The sequence below is a fragment of the Charadrius vociferus genome, unplaced genomic scaffold (assembly GCF_000708025.1).
Source record: "Charadrius vociferus isolate BGI_N301 unplaced genomic scaffold, ASM70802v2 scaffold787, whole genome shotgun sequence".
NCBI lineage: Eukaryota > Metazoa > Chordata > Aves > Charadriiformes > Charadriidae > Charadrius > Charadrius vociferus.
In genome coordinates, this window is record NW_009649307.1 from 852,984 (window position 1) to 877,400 (window position 24,417).

At 42.6% G+C, this 24,417-nt stretch overlaps 2 protein-coding genes across 2 annotated transcripts; one reads left to right on the forward strand and one right to left on the reverse strand.

Moving 5' to 3' along the window:
* The first annotated feature begins 282 nt into the window (after window positions 1–282).
* On the forward strand, window positions 283–17,610 carry SMURF1 (SMAD specific E3 ubiquitin protein ligase 1). The gene is made up of 18 exons (XM_009889229.1): window positions 283–286; window positions 604–642; window positions 1,315–1,423; window positions 2,023–2,156; window positions 2,278–2,343; window positions 3,219–3,294; window positions 3,650–3,888; window positions 4,697–4,781; window positions 7,107–7,253; window positions 9,121–9,325; window positions 9,605–9,708; window positions 10,295–10,409; window positions 11,364–11,542; window positions 12,386–12,523; window positions 12,904–13,024; window positions 14,556–14,757; window positions 16,097–16,181; window positions 16,937–17,610. Exons 1-18 carry the CDS (start codon window positions 283–285, stop codon window positions 17,034–17,036), a joined length of 2,148 nt encoding a protein of 715 aa, XP_009887531.1. The 3' UTR covers window positions 17,037–17,610.
* A 5,347-nt stretch (window positions 17,611–22,957) lies between these two features.
* On the reverse strand, window positions 22,958–24,025 carry LOC104290162 (urotensin-2 receptor-like). Its single transcript, XM_009889230.1, is given in 1 exon segment — window positions 22,958–24,025. A coding segment is annotated over 1 exon segment (1,068 nt).
* Window positions 24,026–24,417: the final 392 nt, after the last annotated feature.

A 24,417-nucleotide genomic window follows, 5' to 3' on the forward strand; every position in this document is an offset into this window, starting at 1 on the left:
CCCTTTCAAAGGAAAACATATCGATGCAATTTTTTTTTTTCACTCTCTTTTTCTCCTGAATGAGGTCCTGTCATAGCACAAAACCTTTTTGCGTTTGCAAACTGCTTCTGCTGCTCTGGCACACCTACAGCGCTCCCATGGTTTGTTCCACGATACATCACGGACCTTTTGTGTGCAAAGAGTAGGAGGTTGCACCACATTTGATGGGACTTAGCGTAGAGGTCTCCTCCAGGAGTCCTAAAACCATTCTTGGTTCAGAAACTGTTTAGTCCTTGTTCTGCGATGGGTGAGTTCTGAAATGACGCGACCGAATTCTGGTTTAGCATTTGTGTAAGCATGCAGTATAGAAAGCGAGGAGGTTTTAACAGAAAGGGGCGTTCATTAAAGCTTCTGTGTATTGCAACAAAAGAACAAAAGTAAAGGAATTTTTTTCTTTATGTAAATACATATTCCAGTCACAGATAAAGAAAACAAAGCTCACATTTAATATTTGGATGTTTTTTTATGTATTATGATCAGGTAGTAGTGTAGCTGGTACGATTGCCGGAAAGTTGTTTTTTTTAATGGTTTTAAGATTTCTTTATCTGATATTTTGTTTTGCAGTATTATGTGCCAAGAATCTTGCAAAGAAAGATTTCTTCAGTAAGTATGCCCTAATTGTATAACCTTCTGCTCTTTTTTAAATCAGATTTATTTGTAGATTGTGCATTACTGTCGTGGCGCATCTATGTTTGTCATTTGTTCTGTGATTCCATTCTTGCAGTAACATTGCATTACTACATGAGGAGATGTTACCCTCACTTTTATTTAGATAGTGTAGACTCTAGGACTGGAAAGACCCAGGAGTCACAGATTAGTTGAAAGTCTGGCTGATGGGACCACAAACAGGTTGCTGCTTACAATTCTGTCTGCGGGGTACCAAGAGCATCCATCTCAAAGATGGCTCTATTGGTAAAGCATGCCAGGGGCACGAGTGAAGCACCCCAGTGCTGCAGTCTCGAGATTACAATAAGGATTTAATAAAAATGCCTACTTACTAGTGTGCGTGGGTATGCGCTGTTAAATGAAGCTAGTCTAACCTATTGTTTTCCAAAAACTTCCACAATTTATGGCAGATATCAGTCTGTGTGACAGAAGTACATTACCTAATTAGGAACTCGATTCTCAATTTTGGATTTACTGAAATAGTTTTAGGAAATGACAACTTTCCTGTCGGGGGGAGGGGGATGCAAGCAGGAGCTTATGATAGCATTATCTTGGAAGAAACAACCCAAAAAAGTATTATTTTTTAATAGCACCTTTTCCCTTCCGCAGGACTTCCTGACCCATTTGCAAAAATAGTTGTTGATGGATCAGGTCAGTGCCATTCAACTGACACTGTGAAGAATACATTGGACCCCAAATGGAACCAGCATTACGATCTGTGAGTTGTTTGCAAGGTCATAAGTAAAAAATATTCCAGATATTTATCTAGCGAGGGTTGGCACCACAACTTCATTTTGCGTTAGCACGAAGAGTCACATTTGCTGAGGAGGACTGATTTTTTGCAACAAGAAATTACCTGTTAATAAAGGAGTGGTACTTTGCTTTTAGTTGTTTGAATTTGGAAATACCCGTGTGTCGGGTACACAGCACAATTGCTCAGAGTAAGCTCTACTGGAGCAGCGCGGTCCAGCTTTTACAAAAGATTGTCCTTGTTGTAGTGATTTATTTTCTTCAAATTATTAGAAACATAAATTGTTTAGTTTTGTACATTAATCAGCTTGTTGTATAGCTTTTAATGAGGCTGTCTGTAGTTAAATTCATGCTGCAGCAATATCAATTTAACATGCTGTGTGAAATCATAGCGCAGTAATTCATTAATAACACCATTTCAGGCTTAAGCACTTCTGCATTTCTACTAAAACAGCACGACCGATGTACTAAAATATATCAGAATTTGTACCAAATAACACATAAATTCTGTGGAGTAAAAAGAAGTTCTTTTTCCTAAACTTACTCTTCTAATATGTATTTTTCTAGATATGTTGGGAAGACAGATTCCATAACCATCAGTGTATGGAACCATAAAAAAATCCACAAGAAACAGGGAGCTGGCTTCCTGGGGTGTGTCCGACTCCTCTCCAATGCCATCAGCAGGCTAAAAGATACTGGATGTAAGAGCAATTCCCGCCCGGCGCAATCAGTAACCTTCTGTGCCTTGTATCTGAGTAGTGAATAGCATTCCCACCCAGCCCTCCCCAGTGTTTTGTTGATCTTTCCAATTCTCATTTGCAGACCAGCGTTTGGATCTATGCAAATTAAATCCCACAGATACCGATGCTGTACGAGGCCAAATAGTGGGTAAGAATACTCTCGGCTAAACTTTCATCTTCTTGGGTAAATACACTATACGGACAAATGTTGTATTAAAAAAGAAACCCAGAATCATTATTGCTCCCGTGCCTTTTCTGTGTTGTTTCTTCTGACTTTAATGGGATTAAATTGCATAACCTGAAATTTTTTGTTGTACTCCTACGTAGGAGTTTGTTTTCTCTCAGCTGATAATGGGAAACAATATTAAAAAGAGGGAATGCATCTGGCAAGGTTTCTAATGCAGCTCTGGAAGGGTAAATGTTGTTGTGAAACTGATTGCATTTGGACCAAGGGGACAGGCAAAGAGAATCTTACGTGAAAAAAAGGATCTGGAGGAGTTAAAAGACATCTTGCAAATTGCTGGTTTAATACCTTTGACTCATGGAACCCATTTCTAAATTTCAACAAGGCCGTGCTAGTTTTACGGCTAATTGAACCCATTTTACCACGTTTTTCTGCCCCCCACCCAACCCAAGCTTTTCATTGATACATAAATATAGTTGGCAAACCTCAAATTCTCACTGTAACAATGACATCTAGTGGCGAGTAATTTCTTTCCAGCTTACCTTGCTGGATCCTCGTGAAACACAGATGTAGAACCTGACACGTATGATATTTATAGAAGTAGACTCAGCTTAAGTTTTGATGTGGTGATGCCTTTGGTTTCTCTTCTCCATTTTTAGAAAATCAGTAATGCTTTAGGGTTATAGAGGGAGTTTTGGTAAGTGGTATGCTCTCGTGTGTAGGATGTAGTTTTCCTTAATATTTTACCCGGTATAAATGGGGGTTGTTTGGCCCTTATGTTGTTTTTAAGGGAACAGTTGTTCTTTTATTATTAATGGTGTTTCTTCTTTTTATTTCAGTCAGTTTACAGACACGGGACAGAATAGGTACAGGAGGTTCTGTAGTCGACTGTAGAGGGCTTTTGGAGAATGAAGGGTAAGAATTGTTTCCTTTACACTTAATTAGAAAAAAGTGGTTTATGTGTGGAAAGAATGTAATTAACACTAGAAATATTAAATATCAGTGTGACTAATACATTGCCTGGGAATATGTATCAGGTTATAGCTAGATAATTCCTTGAAGAAAATAAGCTAAACTTGGTATTTTTTGTTACAAGTGCTTCTGGCACTTCCATGAGAAATTTGGGGTATAAAAACATGAAGGAAGTGACATATCTTGGATTAAAATTTGCAGTACTTGAAGTAATGGAGAGAGAGAGAGAGAGAGGGAACAGTTATTTCTGCATTCACTTCTCTTGCGATGGAAACTCTTGAAGTTTCCCCATTTTCAGAACGGTTTATGAAGATTCCGGACCGGGAAGGCCGCTGAGCTGTTTTATGGAAGAACCAGCGCCGTATACAGACAGTACGGGGGCTGCTGGCGGAGGCAACTGTCGCTTCGTAGAGTCCCCCAGTCAGGATCAGAGGCTTCAGGCACAGCGACTTCGGACTCCTGAAGTCAGAGGTCACGTACAGACACCTCAGAACAGACCTCATGGTCACCAGTCGCCTGACCTACCAGAAGGCTACGGTAAGAGGTTTTTTCCCAGAACTACAAAATTGAGGGTTTTTTCAAAAGACTTTAGAGAAAAATGCTCCCGTTTTAATATATAGCTGTGGTTTACCTGTTAGAACATGCAGCATCCATGTGCATGTAATGGTCTGCGTCTTGGAAAAGGAACTAAGCAGCACAGATGGGAGTTTGAGATTGGCTAATTAGCAGTTGGCTACGCCAGGATACACTGAGAGGTTGATGGTAAATTAAACATGAGTTTGTGGTATGATGCTGTTACAGAAAATTCACTGCTAATCTTGGCTGTGTATCTAGGGAGAACAAATGTAAAGAGCTCTTTAAACTAGAGCAGTAATGCTATTTTTTCCTTCCCCCTTGGCATGTTGTGTAGGTTTGAGCCCACATTTGAGAAAAGATCAGGAAAATAGAAAAGCACCAAAGCAGCCAGTAGTAGAGAAGACTAGGGAGGATAAGATTAAGGAGAATTTAAATCTCGGAAAAGAGCACACCAAATCTAGGAGTCAGGAAATCCGGTTTGGGGGTTTGGGTTGCCTCAAAATCTAAAAATAAAAATGCAAACTAAAACATACTGGTGCATGTATTTGTGAGTTTCCAAGAGAACACTGAAATGTGTAGTCAAAGTAAACTTGTGAAGACAGCGTTTAAAGACAAAATAGTCCATGCTGCAAGAGATCAGGTGGGATGGCTCAAGTACTTTCTCCTAGCTCTGACAGGAAGATAACGTGCTAATAGCTTTGAACTAACTGTTTATTCTGATTTTTTTTCAGGTTTGTAATTAAAATTAATCTTTCTTCCCTTTTCATAGAACAAAGAACAACGGTACAGGGACAGGTTTATTTTTTGCACACACAGACCGGAGTTAGCACATGGCATGACCCTAGGATACCGAGGTATGTATTTGTAGTTACAGAGTCAGGGTTTTCTCTGTGTGCAGCATTAAGCTGAATCTTTAAGACCAAAAATCTATGAAGTGGCCTGTCTAGATTTAAAGGGAGAGCTACAAGCAGAGGAATAATTTTGGATCATTCTAATTACCTTTTCACCATCATGAAGGATTGCATTTTTTGAAAGAAAGAATTATCTACTTGTGAATCATTTAAAACAAAAGGGAAAAAAATATGCAGTCCTTCAGGAACTCCCATTTGACGAATTCTTCCTAAAATGTCAATGTGACTTTTGTTTGTTTGTTGGACTTTTTTTTGTTCTTTGGTGAAGCCACAGATTTCTGAATGTTACCTACTCTTTTTTTTTGGTATGAAAACAGTTGGGACTGCAAATTGAAGAAAAAAGTGACTACTTTACTTTCTTAACGCCATTGTTTCTTGAGTATTGAACTGGTAACTTTTGCTCTAGTAGTGCTCACTTATGTATTACTGAAGCGGAGATTACTTGCCGTCTTTAAACTTGAAGTGGTGTTGGGGTTTTTTTGGTGCTTTAGACCAATGATTTGCAGCTAGAATATCTGAGTCCTCCACATGATTAATTTAGTAAAGCCTCTTGAAACCTTAACCTGCAGTTAATCCTGGTCTTTGTGACTAAGGTCTGGCGCTCTTCCTTGAGGAGCTCTGAGTCTGGGCTGTTTCGCTGGACCACCTGCGCACCAGATTCAAGAGTGAAACACAAAGTTTATAACTCTTGAGCTGCTGCTCTGGCTGGATAATACTTGAGTGTGATACAGGATATTAGAAAAATGATATCAAGTAGTGCAGGCAAAAGTGCTGATAAAACCACAGTATATGGAAGGATATGAAAAATAAAGTTGAGAGAAAATAGCTGATGTTAGATTAGCTGCTATCGTTGGAAGAAGAAATGACAATGCTCATTCTTCATGTCACTCATGTCAGGCTCGTGTGCCCAAAGCCTTGTCTCTTCTTCGAGTGATGCTGGTTGGCCTAATGAAAGGTATTGCTGCTTCTCTCAGCAACTTTGAGAGCCAGGTTTTCAGGACCAGCAATGTCAGTGGACACAATAATGTCTTGTGAGTCACAGGTCACTCTTGTTTTAGTTAAAGGTGGCTTTCTTACTACTAAGTTGCAGTGCAAAAATATAACCTTGGCATTTAGCACGGATGTCGGCTAAAACTTGAGGTAATCAGATCTCTAAAGTACTTTCAGATGCACAGCTGATTGAAACAAATGGTCACAACCATAATCTTCTTTAAGGAGCCTAGCAAAGGCTTGTCTGTCTGCCTGTGTATCTGTCCCCTGCTGGCTTATACTCACGGTGACGCTCATGAAGCCTCTGGTGTACAAAGTGTTTCTACCTTTCTAAAGTCTCTCAGTTTACTCATTTATACTGATGATGCATGGTTAGATATAGGTAAGGAAATATATAGACTGGTGTCTTCAGCCCTGGAGAACAGATGAATCCATGCCAGCTGTCTCGAGAATACTTTGCTTAACAATAGCTTTTCTGTCCAAAAATAATCTTCGGGTTTCCCTCCTTCCCTTTCTTGCCACTCTCAGTGTTTTCCTCTATTATTAGGTGGCTGGGGCTGTAAGTGTTTTCAACTTTCTAGGTGTAAATATGTTCTACGTATTGAATTCAAATACTACCTGAAAGTGAGTGACTACCTTTAGCAGCACTTAGAATGGTACCTAAAATTCATCTAGGATTGAAGAGGTGAATGTGTCGGTAAAGCCTTACTCTCAATGATTTATAAGTCAAAGGTTTCTAACCTTGTCTAATAAAGAGGCGGATTTTTTTTTTTCTTTGAGGTGATTTTAGTATTTGGCTGCCCTAGCCTCTTAACTTACTGGGTGTTTGGAGACAGTGGGTAGTGCAGAGGCCTTTGCTTAATAGTTTGGTTTTCTGCACATGGATCACGTTAGCATTACTGGGAATTTTTGCGTGAAATTTTTGCTACAAAAAAACGTCTCTCCTCCAACAGTCCTCAGAAACCCTGTCGTCACCTCAATGATGACGCTGCATATTGAAGTTACTTTTAAGCTGTATGGATTTGTTACTTTCAAAGCCTTTCAAAAACAGCAGATGTTTTGCTGATTTACCTTTTTGTCTGTGTACCAGACAGGGAGTTGCACTGCTTAGATTGAGGATTCTAAAAAGACAGCGTTAAAATAGCTATCCTGGCCTTCCGAAGACTCATAGCCTGGAATCACTGGGCACCAAATTCATTCCCCCCTCTCCCCTGAACATAAACTGTTTCCATCTTAACTTTCAAAGAGCTTTAATATTTTGTTTGCTTTTCTCCTTAGAGACCTTAACAGTGTGAATTGTGATGAACTAGGACCTTTGCCTCCAGGTTGGGAAGTTAGAAGTACAGTTTCAGGAAGAATATATTTTGTAGATCATAACAACAGAACCACACAATTCACAGATCCACGACTACATCACATCATGAAGTAAGAACCTTGCCTGATAAATAATTCATGTCGAGTTTGGATTCTTAAACCTGTTATTTTTGTCCAATTTTAACTACAGTCTGGGAGCAATGGGAGCTGAAAAACTGCATGATAACGATATTGGGGAACAGATGCAACCAATGCTTTAGGCAGGGTCTGAGTATTAGTTCTCAGTGCTGGTTTTATCTAACCTTTTTGCAGATACTCTTCAAAAATGTTTTCACTATCCTTTGCAATCCTCAGGTTTAAGGGAGGGCAGTGCTGATCTCTCTAAGCTGGTTTGTCAAAACTGCGCCAAACTGTACTGGAGGAAATCTGCGGTTCTAGAAACGCTGGGGTGTGGGGTGGAGGGTCTGCCAGGTGGTTCCACAGCAGTCAGCTCACGTCTCTCTGGTTTAGCAGTTCTAGCTCTGTGCTAGCTGTGCTAGACCTGAACTGGCTTCATGCACCCGTGAGCTCCAGACAACAGGAATATAAAGCCAGCTGGAGTCTGGTTGCCTGACGCTGTGCACAGCCAGCTCGGGTTTAGCAGGATTTAGTAAGCTCGAGCTCTGCATCATGCAAAGGCAGCTGAACTGTTACAGAAATGACCCTGGAAGCAGCCTGGCAGTGTTTGTTGTGCCCAAGATCAGACTTTTTCCTGGATCTGAGTTGTCTGTGCTTGAAGCCAGCTGTGGAATCTCTGTATCTAAAAAAACATTGCTCCGCAACCCAAATATAGGACAGTTCGGTAATAAAGGATAAAGATAGTTGAATGTATGATACAAAAGGCCAACCCCATCCTGGCCTACATCAAAAGAAATGTGGCCGGCAGGTCAAGGGAGGTGATTCTGCCCCTCTGCTCCACTCTGGTGAGAACCCCCCCTGCAGAGCTGCATCCAGCTCTGGGGCCCCCAAAGTAAGAAGGACATGGACCTGTTGGAACGGCTCCAGAGGAGGCCATGAAGGTGATCCGAGGGCTGGAGCACCTCTCCTATGCGGACAGGCTGAGAGAGCTGGGGGGGTTCAGCCTAGAGAAGAGAAGGCTCCGGGGAGACCTGATAGCCCCTTCCAGTCCCTAAAGGGGCTACAGGAGAGCTGGGGAGGGACTCTTGATCAGGGAGGGGAGGATAGGACGAGGGGTAGTGGTTTTAAACTGGAAGAGGGGACATTTAGATTAGATGTTAGGAAGAAATTTACTGTGAGGGTGGTGAGCCCCTGGCCCAGGTTGCCCCGAGAAGCTGTCCATCCCTGGAGGTGTTCAAGGCCAGGTTGGACGGGGCTTGGAGCAACCTGGGCTGGGGGGAGGTGGCCCTGCCCAGGGCAGTGGAGGTGAAACTAGATGACCTTTAAAGGTCTCTTCCAACCTAAACCATTCTATGATTCTATGAAGGTTCAACTACATGGGACAAGTACATCTTTCTCTTTCAATAACCGTTGATGCAGTACTTTTACTGTGTCAAGAATCCCTAGCTTTATTTTGTGTGAAGCTGCAATAAAATTCATTGCAGTTGTTAGTTCAATTTATAAAGCTGTTCTTATTCCATTAGAGGTCTCTTTTTGCATTATACTCTTGAAATTTGTCACTATATGGGAGATATACCACACAAACTTTTTAATTTTGTCTCAGTTAACATTCAATGATCACAGCCTTCCGCAATGTATTGACATGTAAAAACTGAGCTGAAAATTGCTGAAACTTTTTATTTTAAATATATGTATTCCTTACCTTCCTGAATGTAGGATAACGATGCTATAGAAGTTACCCAGTTGAATATACATTTCACTCCAGGTTCCTCTTGGAGAAGCTTAATCAGTTCTTCCATCATTGTTTTACGTATTCCTTATTGTTATGGTTCCAGAATAAATGTTTTACTTTCTTTCAAAGCCATCAATGCCAGCTAAAAGAGCCCAGCCAGCAGCCTTTGCCAGCTCCGAATGAGGGGTCACTAGAAGACGGTGAGGAGTTGCCTGCGCAAAGATACGAAAGAGACTTGGTACAAAAGTTGAAAGTTCTTAGACATGAGCTCTCTCTTCAGCAACCGCAGGCTGGTCACTGTCGCATTGAAGTATCCAGAGAGGAAATATTTGAGGTATTTGATTGACTTTTTACTATTATTACCAGCTTTTATCACTCAGTAGTTAAGTAAACTGATCTTTGATTATAGTGACTCTGCTTCATGAAAGAGGTAGTGAAATCCACCAGGTATTAACAGAGTCGTCATTGGAATTTGCTTTAGATTAGCACTTTAGCAGCATAATGTTTTCTGTCGTTGAGTAACAATCAGTTATTATTACAGTAATGCATCTTAGTAGACTTAATTATAGGAAGGAAAGCAAATGTCTGATTGTAAAAAAAAATACACATGCAGGAATCCTACCGTCAGATAATGAAGATGAGGCCAAAGGACTTGAAAAAGAGGCTTATGGTGAAATTTCGAGGAGAGGAAGGCCTGGATTATGGAGGAGTAGCAAGGTGAGATTTGGGGGTTTGTCTGACACTTTTTAACTGTAAAATTGTCCTTAAAGTGTCCTTAAAGTGCTGAAAGCAGAGATTCTCTCGTCATCAACCATTTTCAGAAAAACAGCTTTTCTAAAGACCTCCAATGATTTGAGCTGATTTTAAACAACAGATTTTTTAAAAAATATTTCTTTATACTGTGCAGGTTGCAGAGGAGTGGATCTCTTAGTGTCCAAATATCTGAATTCTGTACAAAGTCAAGATTTTTTTGGAAGTGGGTCTTGTTCAGACTCAATTTGTTGATGGCATTGTCTAACAGTTAGCTATAGCTTCTCTGATTGACGTTGACCCCTTCAGTACTTCTAAACTAAAGCAAGTCTGCCTGTGAGTGGAGTAAGACACTGTATTGGTTTTTAAGCACACCTTTTTGGTCTGCAAATGGAGGGCAGTAGGAGGTGATCTGCTTTTGAAATAAGAATTTCGTAACTGATGATTAGTTTGATGATTCACAATAAATTAAAGTGTATTGTCTGAAGCTTAAGTGGAAGTTGCACCCTTTTAAATACCTTCCCCCCTCCCCTCCCTTCCTTCTTTTTGGCAGGGAATGGTTGTATTTACTGTGCCATGAAATGTTGAATCCCTATTATGGACTCTTCCAGTACTCCACAGATAATATTTACATGCTGCAAATCAATCCAGACTCATCTATCAATCCTGTAAGTATTAACTTCTGAGTGACGTACCTACTTTAACAGAGGTCCCCTGCAGGTTTTTGTTGTAGCTGCTCTTCCATGACAAGAGCGTAAACTGAAGGGTAAAGCAGAATAAGAATGTGTTAATGAGGCTTATATTGATATAGTGTGAAGCAGAGGGGTTTTGTTCTGAAATGAAAAACATGAGAGAGGAGGTATCCTTTGATAAGTATCTGCTTTCTTTGAGACTCCTCAGTACTGACTGGGATGCACGGTGATTTTGAGAAGATATAGGAAGGTGAAATTCATCTTCACAGTGAATGCAGGCGGTTGTGTAAACAGCACTGCATCCTAAGCAGCTGCAGGGGCTCCTATGCCTTGCCCTCTCTCAATAAACTGCTCTGCTTGCCCTTTTTTCCTACTGGAGGATTCGTATTGATGCAGACCCTGAAAGGAGCAGCAATTCTGTATTAGTACAGAGGAATTTTTCCTGACGTGACATTGCCTGACATTTGCTCTGTAAGACAGGGGAGATAGATTGGAAGAATCTCAGCCATAGGACTTATGCCTCGGTTTTCAAAATACAGTTTATAAGCAACATAAAAGACATGAAGGAAATGAGCACATGTCCTGCTTCCTCAAGAGCGAAAGGATTTTGATGGTTAAACAAAGAATAAACTAATTTGTTTGGAAGTGTCATATTTTGGATTCTGGGGACTTTCCTTTCCCGAGTTATGCCCTTTGAGAGGTCTAGAGGATTTGCATCCATATTAGTAGTCGGGTAATGCACCGAGACTTATTTGAGGCATTTAATCATTAAATGCTTCTGTTGTTGGTTTTGTTATGAGGAAAAATGGTGGCTCCTCTTGCCCAGAGGGTTGCAGATAACTTGCACTGAACATACAACTGATAGCGCAGATATAACCACAAGATGTCAGTGTCTTCCCACGGCTTGATTTTGCTCTCCTCTCCCTGCAGGACCATTTGTCTTATTTCCATTTTGTTGGTCGGATAATGGGTTTGGCTGTGTTCCATGGACACTATATCAATGGGGGGTTCACGGTTCCCTTTTACAAACAGCTTCTGGGAAAGCCCATTCAGCTCTCCGATCTGGAATCTGTTGACCCAGAATTACACAAAAGTTTAGTCTGGATCTTGTAAGTACTGTATTTACCAGTTGTCTTGCTGTAGAGAAGATGGGGTAGAGTATGTTGGCAATAGTGAGATAACGCTTTACAGAAAATGTTTACAAAAATCTTGTAACGGTGGAGATCTGTACAACATTATTAAACTGCTTTTACTATGTCAAAAAGCTCAAGGTACTTGAGGAAAAGTTCTTATTGCAAACTCGGCGTTAGCTCTCCTTGCAGCAAAAAAGATAATCATTAAATGGTGTATGGGTATGGTAGAATATCACAGTACCAAAATCCAAACTCGGGACAGAGTTCTGAGGGGGAAAAGAAAAACAACTTTGATTAAAGTAGAAATAAATGGAAGTGGTTTGGGCTTCTGTATGATTACAGTTCAGAACAAAATCCAACATTCAGTGTAGCTTTGAGACTCTTCAGCACTGCTTTGCATTACCTCAATTTCTTTTCCTAAATGCTATTTTGAATTTTGCATTTAAAGTTACTGATGTTGTTGAATTTCACTGCGTGTGATCACTGCGTGTGCTTCACACTGATATATGACAGCAGATTAGATTATTCCTGTGTGTCTATATGTGTGTGTGTTTGTAATTAGGGTTTTATTAACTATCCTGAGTACTACTAGTTAGATGGATGACCCGTATCTGATCAGGCTCTTCAACATGCATTAAACTATATAGAAATTGGTGATTATGGCAATATTCCTCTAGTGTGTGAAATGCAGGTGGCTAGTCACTAGGTTTATCCTGAAGAAGACTAATTACTGTTCAAATAACAAACTATCAGCATCACCACTGAGAATTATCAAAATATCAAAAATACTAGGTTTACCTTCTGTCTTTCCCTTGCCAGAGAGAATGATATCACCCCAGTTCTGGACCATACGTTTTGTGTGGAACACAATGCCTTTGGGCGGATTTTACAGCATGAACTCAAACCAAATGGCAGGAATATTCCAGTGACAGAAGAGAACAAGAAAGAATATGTCAGGTATTGCAGAACAAAAATATATCCTCCAAATGTTGTGGAAAGAAGGTTGTAAACAGATGATTTTTTTTTTTAATTAATGAAACTAATGAAACAAGTATTTTGGGGGGAAATACTTGAGTCATAAATGACATGAGTGTTTTTGCACAATGCACTATTGTAAGACCTGGGAAGATGAAGCTGTGAATTTACTTTTGGGTTTTCTGTTGATGGTGCAATAATTAATTTTTGATGGAAAAAGGAACTGATAAGCACTTCTTTCATAATACAAAATGTGTGTGTTAAAACAAGTTCCTCTATAAAACGAGCATTTTCCAGCTCTGCTGTAAAAAGCCCAGTCCTATCTAGCTCATCATGCCTGACTTGTTCTTTCCACCCCCCAGGTTGTACGTAAACTGGCGGTTTATGAGAGGAATAGAGGCACAGTTCCTGGCTCTGCAGAAGGGTTTTAATGAACTTATTCCTCAACATCTCCTTAAGCCTTTTGACCAGAAGGAACTTGAGGTATCTGTTTTATCCACATGGAATATCATTTTGTAATACGTTTGATCCACAGTCAAGCACTGATTTAAAAAAAAAAAAACACAAAACAAAAAAAAACCCAAACCCTCAAAACTTATTCCAATGTGCGTCCCAGAAAGCTGTGTATTTGTTTAACCAAACCCTTTTTGGTTTATTCTAGACATTCTTTGGGTTGACATTATTGAGAGGGCTCCTTAAACAGGGAAAGACAAATACACCGTGTTGTCAAACCGAGGACTAATGCTCAAAGCAGGTGGTCTGGGCTGGGAGGGACTACTGCAAGTTTGAGGAACTGTTGGCAAGACCTAACATGTTATCGACTCCAGAACTTGTTTTCTTCAATAACTGTTTTCATGCACGGCGGTTTCTATACGCACACAGGGCATGGGTTACAGGGACTAAAATAGAAGTGTAGAGCATATAGGAAAGAAATTAATGTCTTCTCATTTAGTCCTGAGGTGCAGAATGCTACCTCTTCAAATAATTCCTGTTATAGCAATTTTTCCTCTGGTTTTGCCTTTTTAAAAAAAAAAAAAAGGCAACCTGTGGAATAGTGATCATTTCTCGTATTGTAAGCACTAGCTTTCTGCTAGTCGTTCGTGCACACCGATTAATCCCACGAAGTTATTGCATTCCATTTGCTAGCTGCTTGAAAAGGCAGATTAAAAATCCATTAAATATTTCAATACTGTCTGCGTCACCACAGTCACAACGGTCCTAATAATGTAAATGAGTGTAAGCGGGTGCTGTCTTGGTGGCACAAAAAGGCAGCTGCTACATGGTAGCTCTCAGAAATGTGATACTCAATATGGAATATTATGGGAAATTTAGAATATGATGCACGTTTTGTTTACAGGGATGAAGTTTTCTCTATGCCATTTATTTGTCGTTGCCAGGGGAGGTGGTTAGATTCACGGCCAGCAGTGACTTCCTTTTACAGTATGTTGCAACCTGGTGTCATCTGGAAAAGAGATTGAAGTAATATGTCTGGTCTGTGTCAGAGCCTCACACAAACGGCATCAGAAAACAGATGCAAAGTTTCTGTAGTTTGTTGTGGAACAGCAAACCAGCTAGGATGTTGCCAGAAACCGAGCAGGATTCTGTCGTAGTTGGTATTGGCACCTCTAGGACAAACCTGCATCGGGACAATGATGTTGTGTAGCACAGTAGTTGGCATACGCCGTCTTCCGAGTCTGTACTGCACCTTCATAAAGATATACTGTACTTCTCAGGTGGGATAGATTTAACAAAGCAGATCTTGAATGGGCTTCTGACTCTCATTGCCTGTGAAAATTCTGGTTCTGGTAGGTGTACTCCTTGGCCAGTTTCGTTGCAGTTTAACTGGAGAGATTTACTGCCTGTTCCAAACGGTTTTGGAGTGTTACTGTACACCAAAAAGGTGGTTCAAGCACGTAAAGAATGCTAGGCTTTGTGAAATGATTAGATGTATGTTTTTATAGCTGCAAACCTGAAATGACTGCGAATGTTAAAGCGTTTTCTAATCCTTTAACAGCTAATCATAGGAGGCCTGGATAAGATAGACCTGAACGACTGGAAGTCAAACACGCGTCTAAAGCACTGCATGGCAGATAGCAATATCGTGAAGTGGTTCTGGCAAGCGGTGGAAACATTTGATGAAGAAAGAAGGGCAAGGCTGCTGCAGTTTGTGACGGGTTCAACGCGTGTCCCACTTCAAGGTTTCAAGGCTTTACAAGGTGACTGATGTGGAGGACAAGTTAATCTGTGGTGGGAGAGAGAGAGAGATGAAAATGGTGTGGTATTTCCTAACCCCTTGTAAAATATCAGCATATTACTGAATAACTCAAGTACTTACAGACTTTTGATCCCAAGAGCAGTTTTACATTTGTCATCAGCTCTGCTTATGGCGAACACTTTAGCCGTTGTTGATAGCGATACAAGCTGGTAAATCTGTCATCGTGTGGCACTTTGGTGTCAATATTAGCTTATCGGTCTTCTACAACTCTGTGGACTGATGTTAAAATCATTGCATGCAAGCACGCACCTGATTATAGAGCTGATCAAACAACTTTTTCACATGAAAACTGTATTCTCTTCATTGTTTGACAATAAACCATTAGACTTTAAAACAGGTTCCTGAAAATTGCAGGGTTTGTCATCAGAAAAGGTGGCGGCGTCCTAGGCTGTTGGCGTGGTTTAAGCCCCGCCAACAACTAGGGCCACGCAGCCGTTCGCTCACTCCCCACCCCCCCCAGCAGAGCAGGGAGAAGAGGGAGAAAAAGGAAAAAAACTTGTGAGTTGAGTTAAAGACAGTTCAACAGAACAGTAACAGAAGATAAAATAATAATAATAATAGTAGTAAAAGAATATTCCAAATAAATGATGCAATACAGTTGCTCACCACCTGAGGGTCGGTTGCCAGCCCGTTTGGAGCAGCACTTGCCGATCCCTGCCCCCGGCCAAGCCCCATTTATAGGCTGAATGTGCCATCTGTGGTATGGAATATTCCTTTGGCCAGCTTGTCCTGTCTATGCTCCCTCTCAGCTTCTAGGGGAAGCTGAGAAAGTCTTTGACTTAATATAAGCATTACTTAACAACCACTAAAACAATATGTGTTATCAACATTATTCATACTAAATCCAAAACGCAGCAGCTACTAGGAAGAAAATTAACTCTGTGCCAGCTGAAAGCAGGACAGCTGTTGTGATTCTCCTGGTAAAGTTCCATCGGTTGACTGACAGTAAACTAATGTTCAAAGTAAAATATATAGTACTCTTTTACAAGGAAAACCTTCTTGCACTTAAGTCTTTTCATTTTTGAAGGTGCAACTTCGTTAATATCAAATTTAGCAGCTTTCCAAAATACTGGTCTGCTAGTTAATTGTTGTGAACAGCCCTATCTCTTCTGCCATCCCTTCCTCAGCTGCAGATCTGATCTACGGATTTAGCCTGTGACATACTTGTGTTTGCAGCTGGAACTGTAATCTTCTCTCTTGCCTTTTTATAAGCAGCAAAATCTGTGGATGTGTGGATGATGTTTTGTTGAAGTGCATTAACTAGAATGTCTGTCTGTAAGGTTCTACAGGCGCTGCAGGACCCAGACTGTTTACTATCCATTTAATAGATGCAAACACGGACAACCTTCCAAAAGCCCACACTTGGTAAGATGAAAACATTCTGCATGTCGGTGCTCGCTTTCCCTTTGTGTGGTTTAAAGCAGTCATCTCTGCTGGTCCCAGCTATGGATTAGTCATGTGATATGCATAGGTGAATCCAGGCGTGCTCTGCGAGCGTGGAAATATCTGTACTCTGCAGCCAGCGGAATAATCGACTTCCCTTCGTATAGCTTGATTTGTCTTCTGTGCTATCTGTGGTTTTCGTTTATCCCAGAGTTGATTGTTCTGGATAGTGAGATGTTTGTAAGCTTATTTCTACGTGTTCAGCGAAAGCATTCACCGAGAAATGACTCACAGCAATGAGTCCTCATCCAGGGTTACAAAGAATAGTTTTCAGATGTAAAATGTAGGAAAAGGGCGCTGTTGGTCCGGTATAGGCACAGAGCTGAGCTCTGGTACGGAAGTCTCACTCTATCAGAGACAGGAAATCATTTCAGCAGAGGCACAGATTGTCTGCAGGCAGGGCAGGGCGCAGCTCTGTCTGATGTCTTGCTTTATTTGCAAGTCTCCTGCATCTGCCACCTGCCGCCTCCTCCCACATGCTGCCCTATTAAGTCGAGCATTCCTGCTGTAGAAGTACAGTTGGGGTTTTTTTATCTTGTCTCCTTTGGCCACCAAAGTGGCTGAAGTTTTCTCTGATTTGTACAAATTCTGTCTATATATAGCTGAACTAGATTTTTTTCTTTTCCGATAAATATTTTAGATTCATGTGCTGCAATGTGTTGTTATTTTACCTCTAGCTTTAACCGGATTGACATTCCGCCTTATGAGTCATACGAGAAGCTTTATGAGAAGCTGTTGACAGCTGTGGAAGAGACATGTGGGTTTGCTGTGGAGTGAAAAAGCAACCAAAGGAAACAGATGCTAGCTCATGGACCACCAAATCAAAAGCTAGAAGAAGCTTGCTGTGAACTTCCTGCTAAGCTGTCTGAAGCATCGGAACTCTAGACAACTTAGAGATGGGGCTGTTTCCCTTCCGCCGCTGGTGGATGAGGGTGGGGGTAGGGGCTTTTGTTGGTGGTTTCCAACTCTAATTTCTCCCCTTTGTTACAATAACCCCTTCCCTCTTCTTCCATCCCCCATAAAATGAAAAGCAGCCAAGTTCAGCATTTGGCTTTGGTTACACAGGATATTCTGCTAGATTTGTAACACATATTGTGATAGGGTCAGTGACTTGTGGGGTTTTTTTTAATAGGAGAATCAAAGTGTAATTAAGAATGAGCTTAATTTGCCGAGGACTTGCAACTGGTAGGTGTACCTGGTTAGTTCGTCTTAAATCAAGCTTGAGCCCTTGTAGAGTCCGGTGGGTGCGGAGTGTCTGACTGGCACTAGAATTTGCATTGCACATTTTGAACACTTGTTTAAAAAGTCATCTTCTAGCAGAAAATACCTCCATATGAACACTTAACTGAAAGGTAAAGAAATCCAAGTTCTGCCTTAGCAGGAAGCTCCCAGTAGAAGCTGTGGCTCACCTTGAGAAAAGTGAAGGAATGGGACAGCTTAAATGGTATTGTATGATTTCTTTTTGGTTGTCCTGGCTGAAATCTAATTGTTTTGCACATGAAAACAATTATTTCCTCCTGCAGAATTACTTTCCATAGTTCATTCAGATGTACGTACCTCGCAGAGAAGCCTTTTAAGGAGGAGACAGAGGATAAAAGTCTGTTCAGTCCCAAAGCTGTGATTTCTGTGCCACTGTTTTACCCGAGATGTGTTTGTATGACTTCAAATTCTAAGACTCACATGGAAATAACTGAAAGCTAAGCTAACAGCACGGACTTCTGTCCTGAAGTTTTTGGCCTTGGGAAAGGTTTATTTGGAGGTTGCGGTAAAAGGGTAACTATACAGTGAGTACATTTTAAATGTTATGGAAAGCTCTTGAAAGAATTTATGACTTCAGTTCCGTAGGGATGAAAATTTCTCCAGAGAGCCGTATAAGGCTATTTTTTCCAATATCCGAAACTAATATTAAAAGGTTTGTTCTCTAACACATTGCTAAAACAACTTCCCAGGGGAAACAAAAGCAAATCAAATACCTGAATCACTAACATTTTTTCCAGTTTGCACACCAAGATGAGACAGTATTTTAACAAATAACACTGCTTCAGAAAGACCCAGTTATCTATCAAACATGTCTAAACTTAAGTAAAGCAGACTTGCCTGTATAGGATTTTTTTTCTTTGGCAAGCCTGATTTTTAGAGATTCATTACTGAAACATTTAACAGATGTTACATTTATGGAATAGTGCATTGAAATTCAGCTGTGGGTAAGAGATCGTTCTTAGAAGATGTCTACTGGAATACTTCTATTTTGTCTTTTTTTAATTGAATTTGATAATAGCTTTAAACTGTGATAGGACAGAAGGTAGACACTTGTCAAAGCCCTGGCATCTTTCTCCGTTTGGTTTCTTCGTGGTTTTTTTTTTTTTTCTCCATTGACCATAATTCTTGTGATTTGTTGTTGGGCGTTAAGGATTGCATTGGAGGTGTAAAATTGTACCATGTTGTGAGATTTGCACGGGGTGGCTGAAGATGCTCATCCTGCCAGACTGTACAGGAGGGGCCTATTTAGACCCATGTTCTGTAGGAATCTTTTGGCACTTGGGGACCAGTTTCTGCAGTACTGGTTGATGGGACATAAATGAAACTATGTGATTTTTTTTTTTTTTTGGAAGAAAAGAGAGGAAATGCAACTGTCTGCAGAGAAGCACCTGTACAGTCTTGGGCTGAGTAGCAGAATCCCCGCAGCCCTGGCTTTTCAGAATGGCTGCGAAGTCGTACCTGTTCACAGAGTGTACTTAATCCTTTCAGTACGTTTGAATGTGCAATAAACCAGTCAGATAGGAAAAAAAAAAAAAAAACAACAAAAAAACCAACCACAAAACGGATTATTGCCCAAAAGCTTTGCATGCAGTCTCATGTGGATTTTTCACTAAAAGAGTTTAAAAAAAAAAAGAAAAACACCAAACCCAGATACTAAAGCCCACCACTGCCAAAAATCCTATCGCGCAAGCTCTACATGCAGCACAGCTGGCTCGGTAAAAACCAAGCGAGGTGAAGGTAAAGGCCCTTGATTTGGAGATCTATAGGTCAAGTAGCTTTATGTCAACGACACGGTTGACATACGGTAGTTCCTAATGTCTTTGCTAGGTCAGTGTTTTATTGAATGCACAACATAAGAATAGGCAAGGGTGGTCGTTTTGAAAAGTCCGTCTGTTTTTTGCTGTATTTAAAAGCCCTTGTCCAGGTACCTCCTCCGTGCTGACAGTAACGAGAACAGGGCACTGTCCTTTTAATTATTTCAGTTCTCTTTGAAACAGCTTCACCACCTCTCCCATCGTGTTGTCTTTGCAATTTTGTGCCACTTCAGTGACGATGAAGACATTTTTCGTATTGTTCTGTACATGCATTTGAGGTGGGCCTTAAAGCCGGTTGGATGGATGGAGGAAAACAAAGAAGTGAGGCAGAATGGGAGTTAAGCGATGGCTTGTTCTTCTGTGGCTGGTTTCAAGGCCAGGGAAGGATGAAATGCCACCAGGCGTTGGCGTGGCTCGAGCCATTGACGCTCTGAGGTCTCGGGAGCTGTTCGAATAACCTCAGCTGTCTGAATTTGTACGTTCATTCCCACTCGCTCTGCCAGCACTTGAACTGGTTGTTACTTCTCAAACTTGCCCAAAGAATAACATCGAGTCTGGTGTTCGTTTTGTCATTTCGTGTTCCACCTTGTACGCGGATACTCTTGGATCTGACCTGAAGGAAATACAAGGTACAGCGTGTCTTTTGTTCCTGTCCTAAAGGCAAACCTAAAAGCTGGTCCATTGGCACAGACCTTCAGTGCTCGCCCTGATACTGCTCATCAGCCTATACTATATATGCTCAGGGATGTAGGAAACCACCACTTTGCTCGTGTTTTAAATCGGGAAGAAACGAGACTGTTTTATGAATGTTAGTGTTCACTTGGGCATTATGTTAGACGAGACCCTGCTTCAAAAAGGCTGCTCGAAGCTCCAGATGGTGAAATCGGCGTTTGCTCAGCAGTATGTACTTAGTTCAAGTCGAGGTGGTTATGAAATCCAACAGATTTTGTAAATTAGTGATCCGGCCACCGGGCCCTCTGGAGCCGGTGCCCAGGTTCAGGGCCGTGTGGCACAGCAAGTTCCCAGAAACACAGTATGGATCTGTTTTTAATTTGTTAATTTTTTTTTTTTTTTTTTTTTGTTCCTCGACCACTTTATAATGTATTTTTTTAATTTATTATTTTGTAATGTCATGTTTTAAGTATTGCTGCTATCCTTGTTATTCTTCCCACTGTTTTTATTGCAGATTTATTTTGTGAAAGTTGTACACTAATGTTTCATTTTATGTCTAAATCAAAGTATTTAAAGAAATACTAGTTCTATTTAATGTGGTTATGGAACCAGCTGGAATAAACAGTGATTGTATAGTAGGCTGGACCCAGGAGGTCATGTTCATTTTTGTTACATATGCAATAAACTCACAACTTTAAACTCTTGGTAGCCATCATTTTGTTTGTTAAAATATTTACGGAAGTCACGGGAAAACTGATACACTCCAAGAGTGGTAGCGCTGCGCTTGGTGTAGCTGGAGATGAGGGTGGAGGATAAAGGCAGAGTGTTAAAGGCAGCACCGAAAAAGAAAAGGTATTGCTGTTACTGAAAATGATGTAGTGTTACAAAATAGTGAGTAAGATTTAAAAAAAAAAAAAAAAAATCCGTTTTGTTTGACGGACGCAGAGTTCGGTGTGGTGAAGGTGCCCCGATGTTAGCCCTGGTCTCGCCGATACCGACCGTCCCTGTTTGCTGACGCTGTCGTGAGCACCACCACCTCTGCGGTGTGGCTGTGCTCGTGGTGCCTGACTCGGTGGACGAGGTGTGGAAATACAACTGATGTAGCAGATTCATATGGACTGCCCAGATGAAACCCCTCCTTGCCAGGCAGAACCCTTCGCTTCGTTCATCCTTTACCTCATCAATTACCAGCCGTTACCGTTTGCTCTTCTTACCTTATTATTTGTCCTGTTAGTTTTCCAAAACCTCCGTTTTCGGGAAAGAAATTATAATCCGCCTCTTAAGGAAAGTTGGAGAAAAATTCCTTAATGCTGATGAATCTCTGCTTTCCTGTTTGATGGGGTTTTTTTTCCTAATTAGCAGTGTTGTGCAAGTGGAGAAAGACAGGTACGAGTCCGAGGATGGTGCCGGCAGCGATCAATCGGTGCTCAGTATCGGTGTGCGCTGCAGCACAGCCGTCCCTCTCTAAAACTGAGAACTAGAGTTTCTTTAATCTGTGCATTTTTTTTTTTTTTTTTAAAGAGAGTGGGGGAATAATTCAGGGGTTTTTTTTATTATTCTTTGAGTAACTTCACAATACGACCAAACGCACTAACACGCAATGAGCAAACCACTGTGGAGCCGGTGTTGCCCACCCCCCCGTTTCAGCCAGCAGCAGGGACTGAACGCTTCTGATGGTTTGGAGCAAGAAACGCTGTCTGTCCTTCAGTGCTCCGACAGACACTGGTCCTTTGCGTTTTCACGGAATCACAGAATCACAGAATTTCAGAGTTGGAAGGGACCTCTAGAGATCATCTAGTCCAACTCCCCTGCGGAGGCAGGGTTGCCTGGAGCACGTTGCTCAGGACTGCATCCAGGTGGGTCTTGAAAATCTCCAGAGAAGGGGACTCCCCAACCTCCCTGGGCAGCCTGTGCCAGTGTTTGATAACCCAGTGAAAAAATTTATCCTAATATCCAATCTAAACCTGGTCTGACATAACTCCAACCCATTTCCTCTCGTCCTATCGCTTGTCACCAGGGAGAAGAGGGCTGGAGCACCTCTCCTATGAGGAGAGGCTGAGACAGTTGGGGCTGTTCATCCTGGAGAAGAGAAGGCTCCGGGGAGACCTTATTGCCGCCTTCCCGTCCCTAGAGGAGAGCTGGGGAGGGACTTTTTACTGGGGCATGAAGTGACAGGACGAGGGGGAATGGCTATAAACTGGAAGAGGGCAGATTTAGATTAAACATTAGGAAGAAATTTTTCACTCTGAGGGTGGTGAGCCCTTGGCCCAGGTTGCCCCGAGAAGCTGTGGCTGCCCCATCCCTGGAGGTGTTCAAGGCCAGGTTGGACGGGGCTTGGAGCAACCTGGGCTGGTGGGAGGTGGCCCTGCCCAGGGCAGGGGGGTGGAGCTCGATGGTCTTCAAGGTCCCTTCCAACCCAAACCACTTTATGCTTCTATGTCACTCGCTTCACCTCTAAGAGCTTTGATGGCCATAGAATGGGGGGGATGATGACAGGGTGGGGTCCCCCAGCACCCACGTGCATTGCGCAGAGTGGGCTCCCCCCCGCCGTGCTGGGGCTCCTTCTGCCTTCGCTTTTTGTTGGAAATCAAAGGGGAGCTGCCTCGGCTTCCCAGGCACTGAAATTTCATCCCTCTCTTGCGGGATAGGGGAGACATTGGTGGCACATGGACAGCGTGGGAGGATGGTCCACAGGGAGCCCTCAGCAAATGGCTCATCTCAAAGGGTTTGGCTGACATGATCGGGAAAAGCGTTTGCCAGAGGATTTGCAGTGGGAGCCTGGAACCCAATTTCCCTCCGGGAAATTGTTTTTTAAACTAATCTGGCAATAGACTGGTTTTCAGTGGAGCTCCTAGATAGAAACTTAACCACAAGAGAGGTGTTGAGCAAAAGGACTAAGGTGAGTTCAGCGATCGGAGCTGCCCCACCGCAGGGAATCTGACTTTTATCCTTTTATTTATTACCGTAGTTGATATCTCTTACCGGCCTCATGCAAACGGCAGCAGCACCGTGTCCTCTGTCAGAAGGGTTTAACCTGAACCCACATCGGTGTGCCAACGTGGGTGAGACAAATTTGACCAGGGGGATGAAAAAAAGCAGTGTCTGCAGTTCCACTTCAGTGGATTTCAAAGCTCTCCCTCTGCATCTCCCAAAGAGGAAGTTGATGGAGATGACGGTGGTGCTGCCGCGGTCCCCCTGCTCGTACCAAGAGATGCTGAAGAGCTGCCGCAGCCAGGAGGGCAGGAATCGAGCCCAGTAAGCGAGCACGATGCTGACGATCACACACAGGACCTTCTGCCTGGGACATTGGCTGGTTTCATCGGTGCTGAGAACAAGACCCTGCCAGGACCTCCAGTAGGTCCTCGCCAGCTTGGTGTACAAGCAGCAGATGATGACGCTCAGGGCGAGGATGCAGTTGTTGAAGATGACTGTGAGATACACCTTGTAAGTCCCCATCTGCCACGTGGGGCAGCACAGATGCTTGGTGGCCCCGTTGCAGTGGCTGGTGTGCAGGTCAATGAGGATCCTAGTGGGGAGGGTGAAGAGGAAGGCCACCAGCCCCACCAGGCAGATGACCACCTGCTGGTGGTCGCTTGACGTGCGCAGGGTGTCCAGAGGCCTGAAAATGGCCAGGTAGTACTCAGTGCTCATGAGGGTGAGGATGAAGATGCTTGTGTGCATGGTGAGGAAGTTGAGGCTGAAGAGGACCCTTCAGCCCAGGTCTCCAAAGTACCGGTCCCACACAAAGTATATGCAGACCATGAAGGGGACGGTGGGTAAGTACAGGAGATCAGCCAGGGCCAAGGTGATGATCTACACCGAGCTGGTGCAACTTGTGGAGATGGTGATGACCACCAGCATGTAGATGTTTCCCACCAACCCAACGATGCACATGGTGGCCAGGGTGCAGCTGAGGAAGGAGGTGACCAAGAGGTCGCTGGCGCTTTTGGCAGAGGTGTTGGGCTGGGTGGTGGCTTTTTTGGGGTGGCAGGGCACCAAGACGCACGTGCTTGGCTCCATCCTCCCTCGCGGAGAGCTGCTCTGGGGAGGTCTTCTGGAGGTCTCCCGAGCTGCAGAAGCAGGAGCTGCTGGCTGAGCCATCCCGGCACTGGGCTGGCAGTGGGACAGGGCAGCAGCAGCATCTCTCTGCTCCGGCCAGCACCGCTCTCCCCGGCACTGCCTGGAAAAGCCATTTTCCTCCCCCGCACACAGCGAGGTGAGGAACCAGCCTCAACGGAGGTGGGATTTGTCTCTCTGCCCCGGATGCCCCAGTCACCCACCAGCCCTTCCCACTGCCCCAGCCACCTGCCCCGCTCCTTCCATAACATGCATTGCTGCAGACGGATCATTTTCTACAAGAATTGTTTTTAATTACTCTTCTTTTTTATTTTTCCCCATCTCCCGGGGCTCTC

Coding starts and splice junctions, on each gene's coding strand:
- SMURF1 (XM_009889229.1), top strand. Junction 4,782..7,106: donor CATGACCCTAGGATACCGAG/GTATGTATTTGT, acceptor TTTTCTCCTTAG/AGACCTTAACAGTGTGAATT. Junction 16,182..16,936: donor CTTCCAAAAGCCCACACTTG/GTAAGATGAAAA, acceptor TTTTACCTCTAG/CTTTAACCGGATTGACATTC.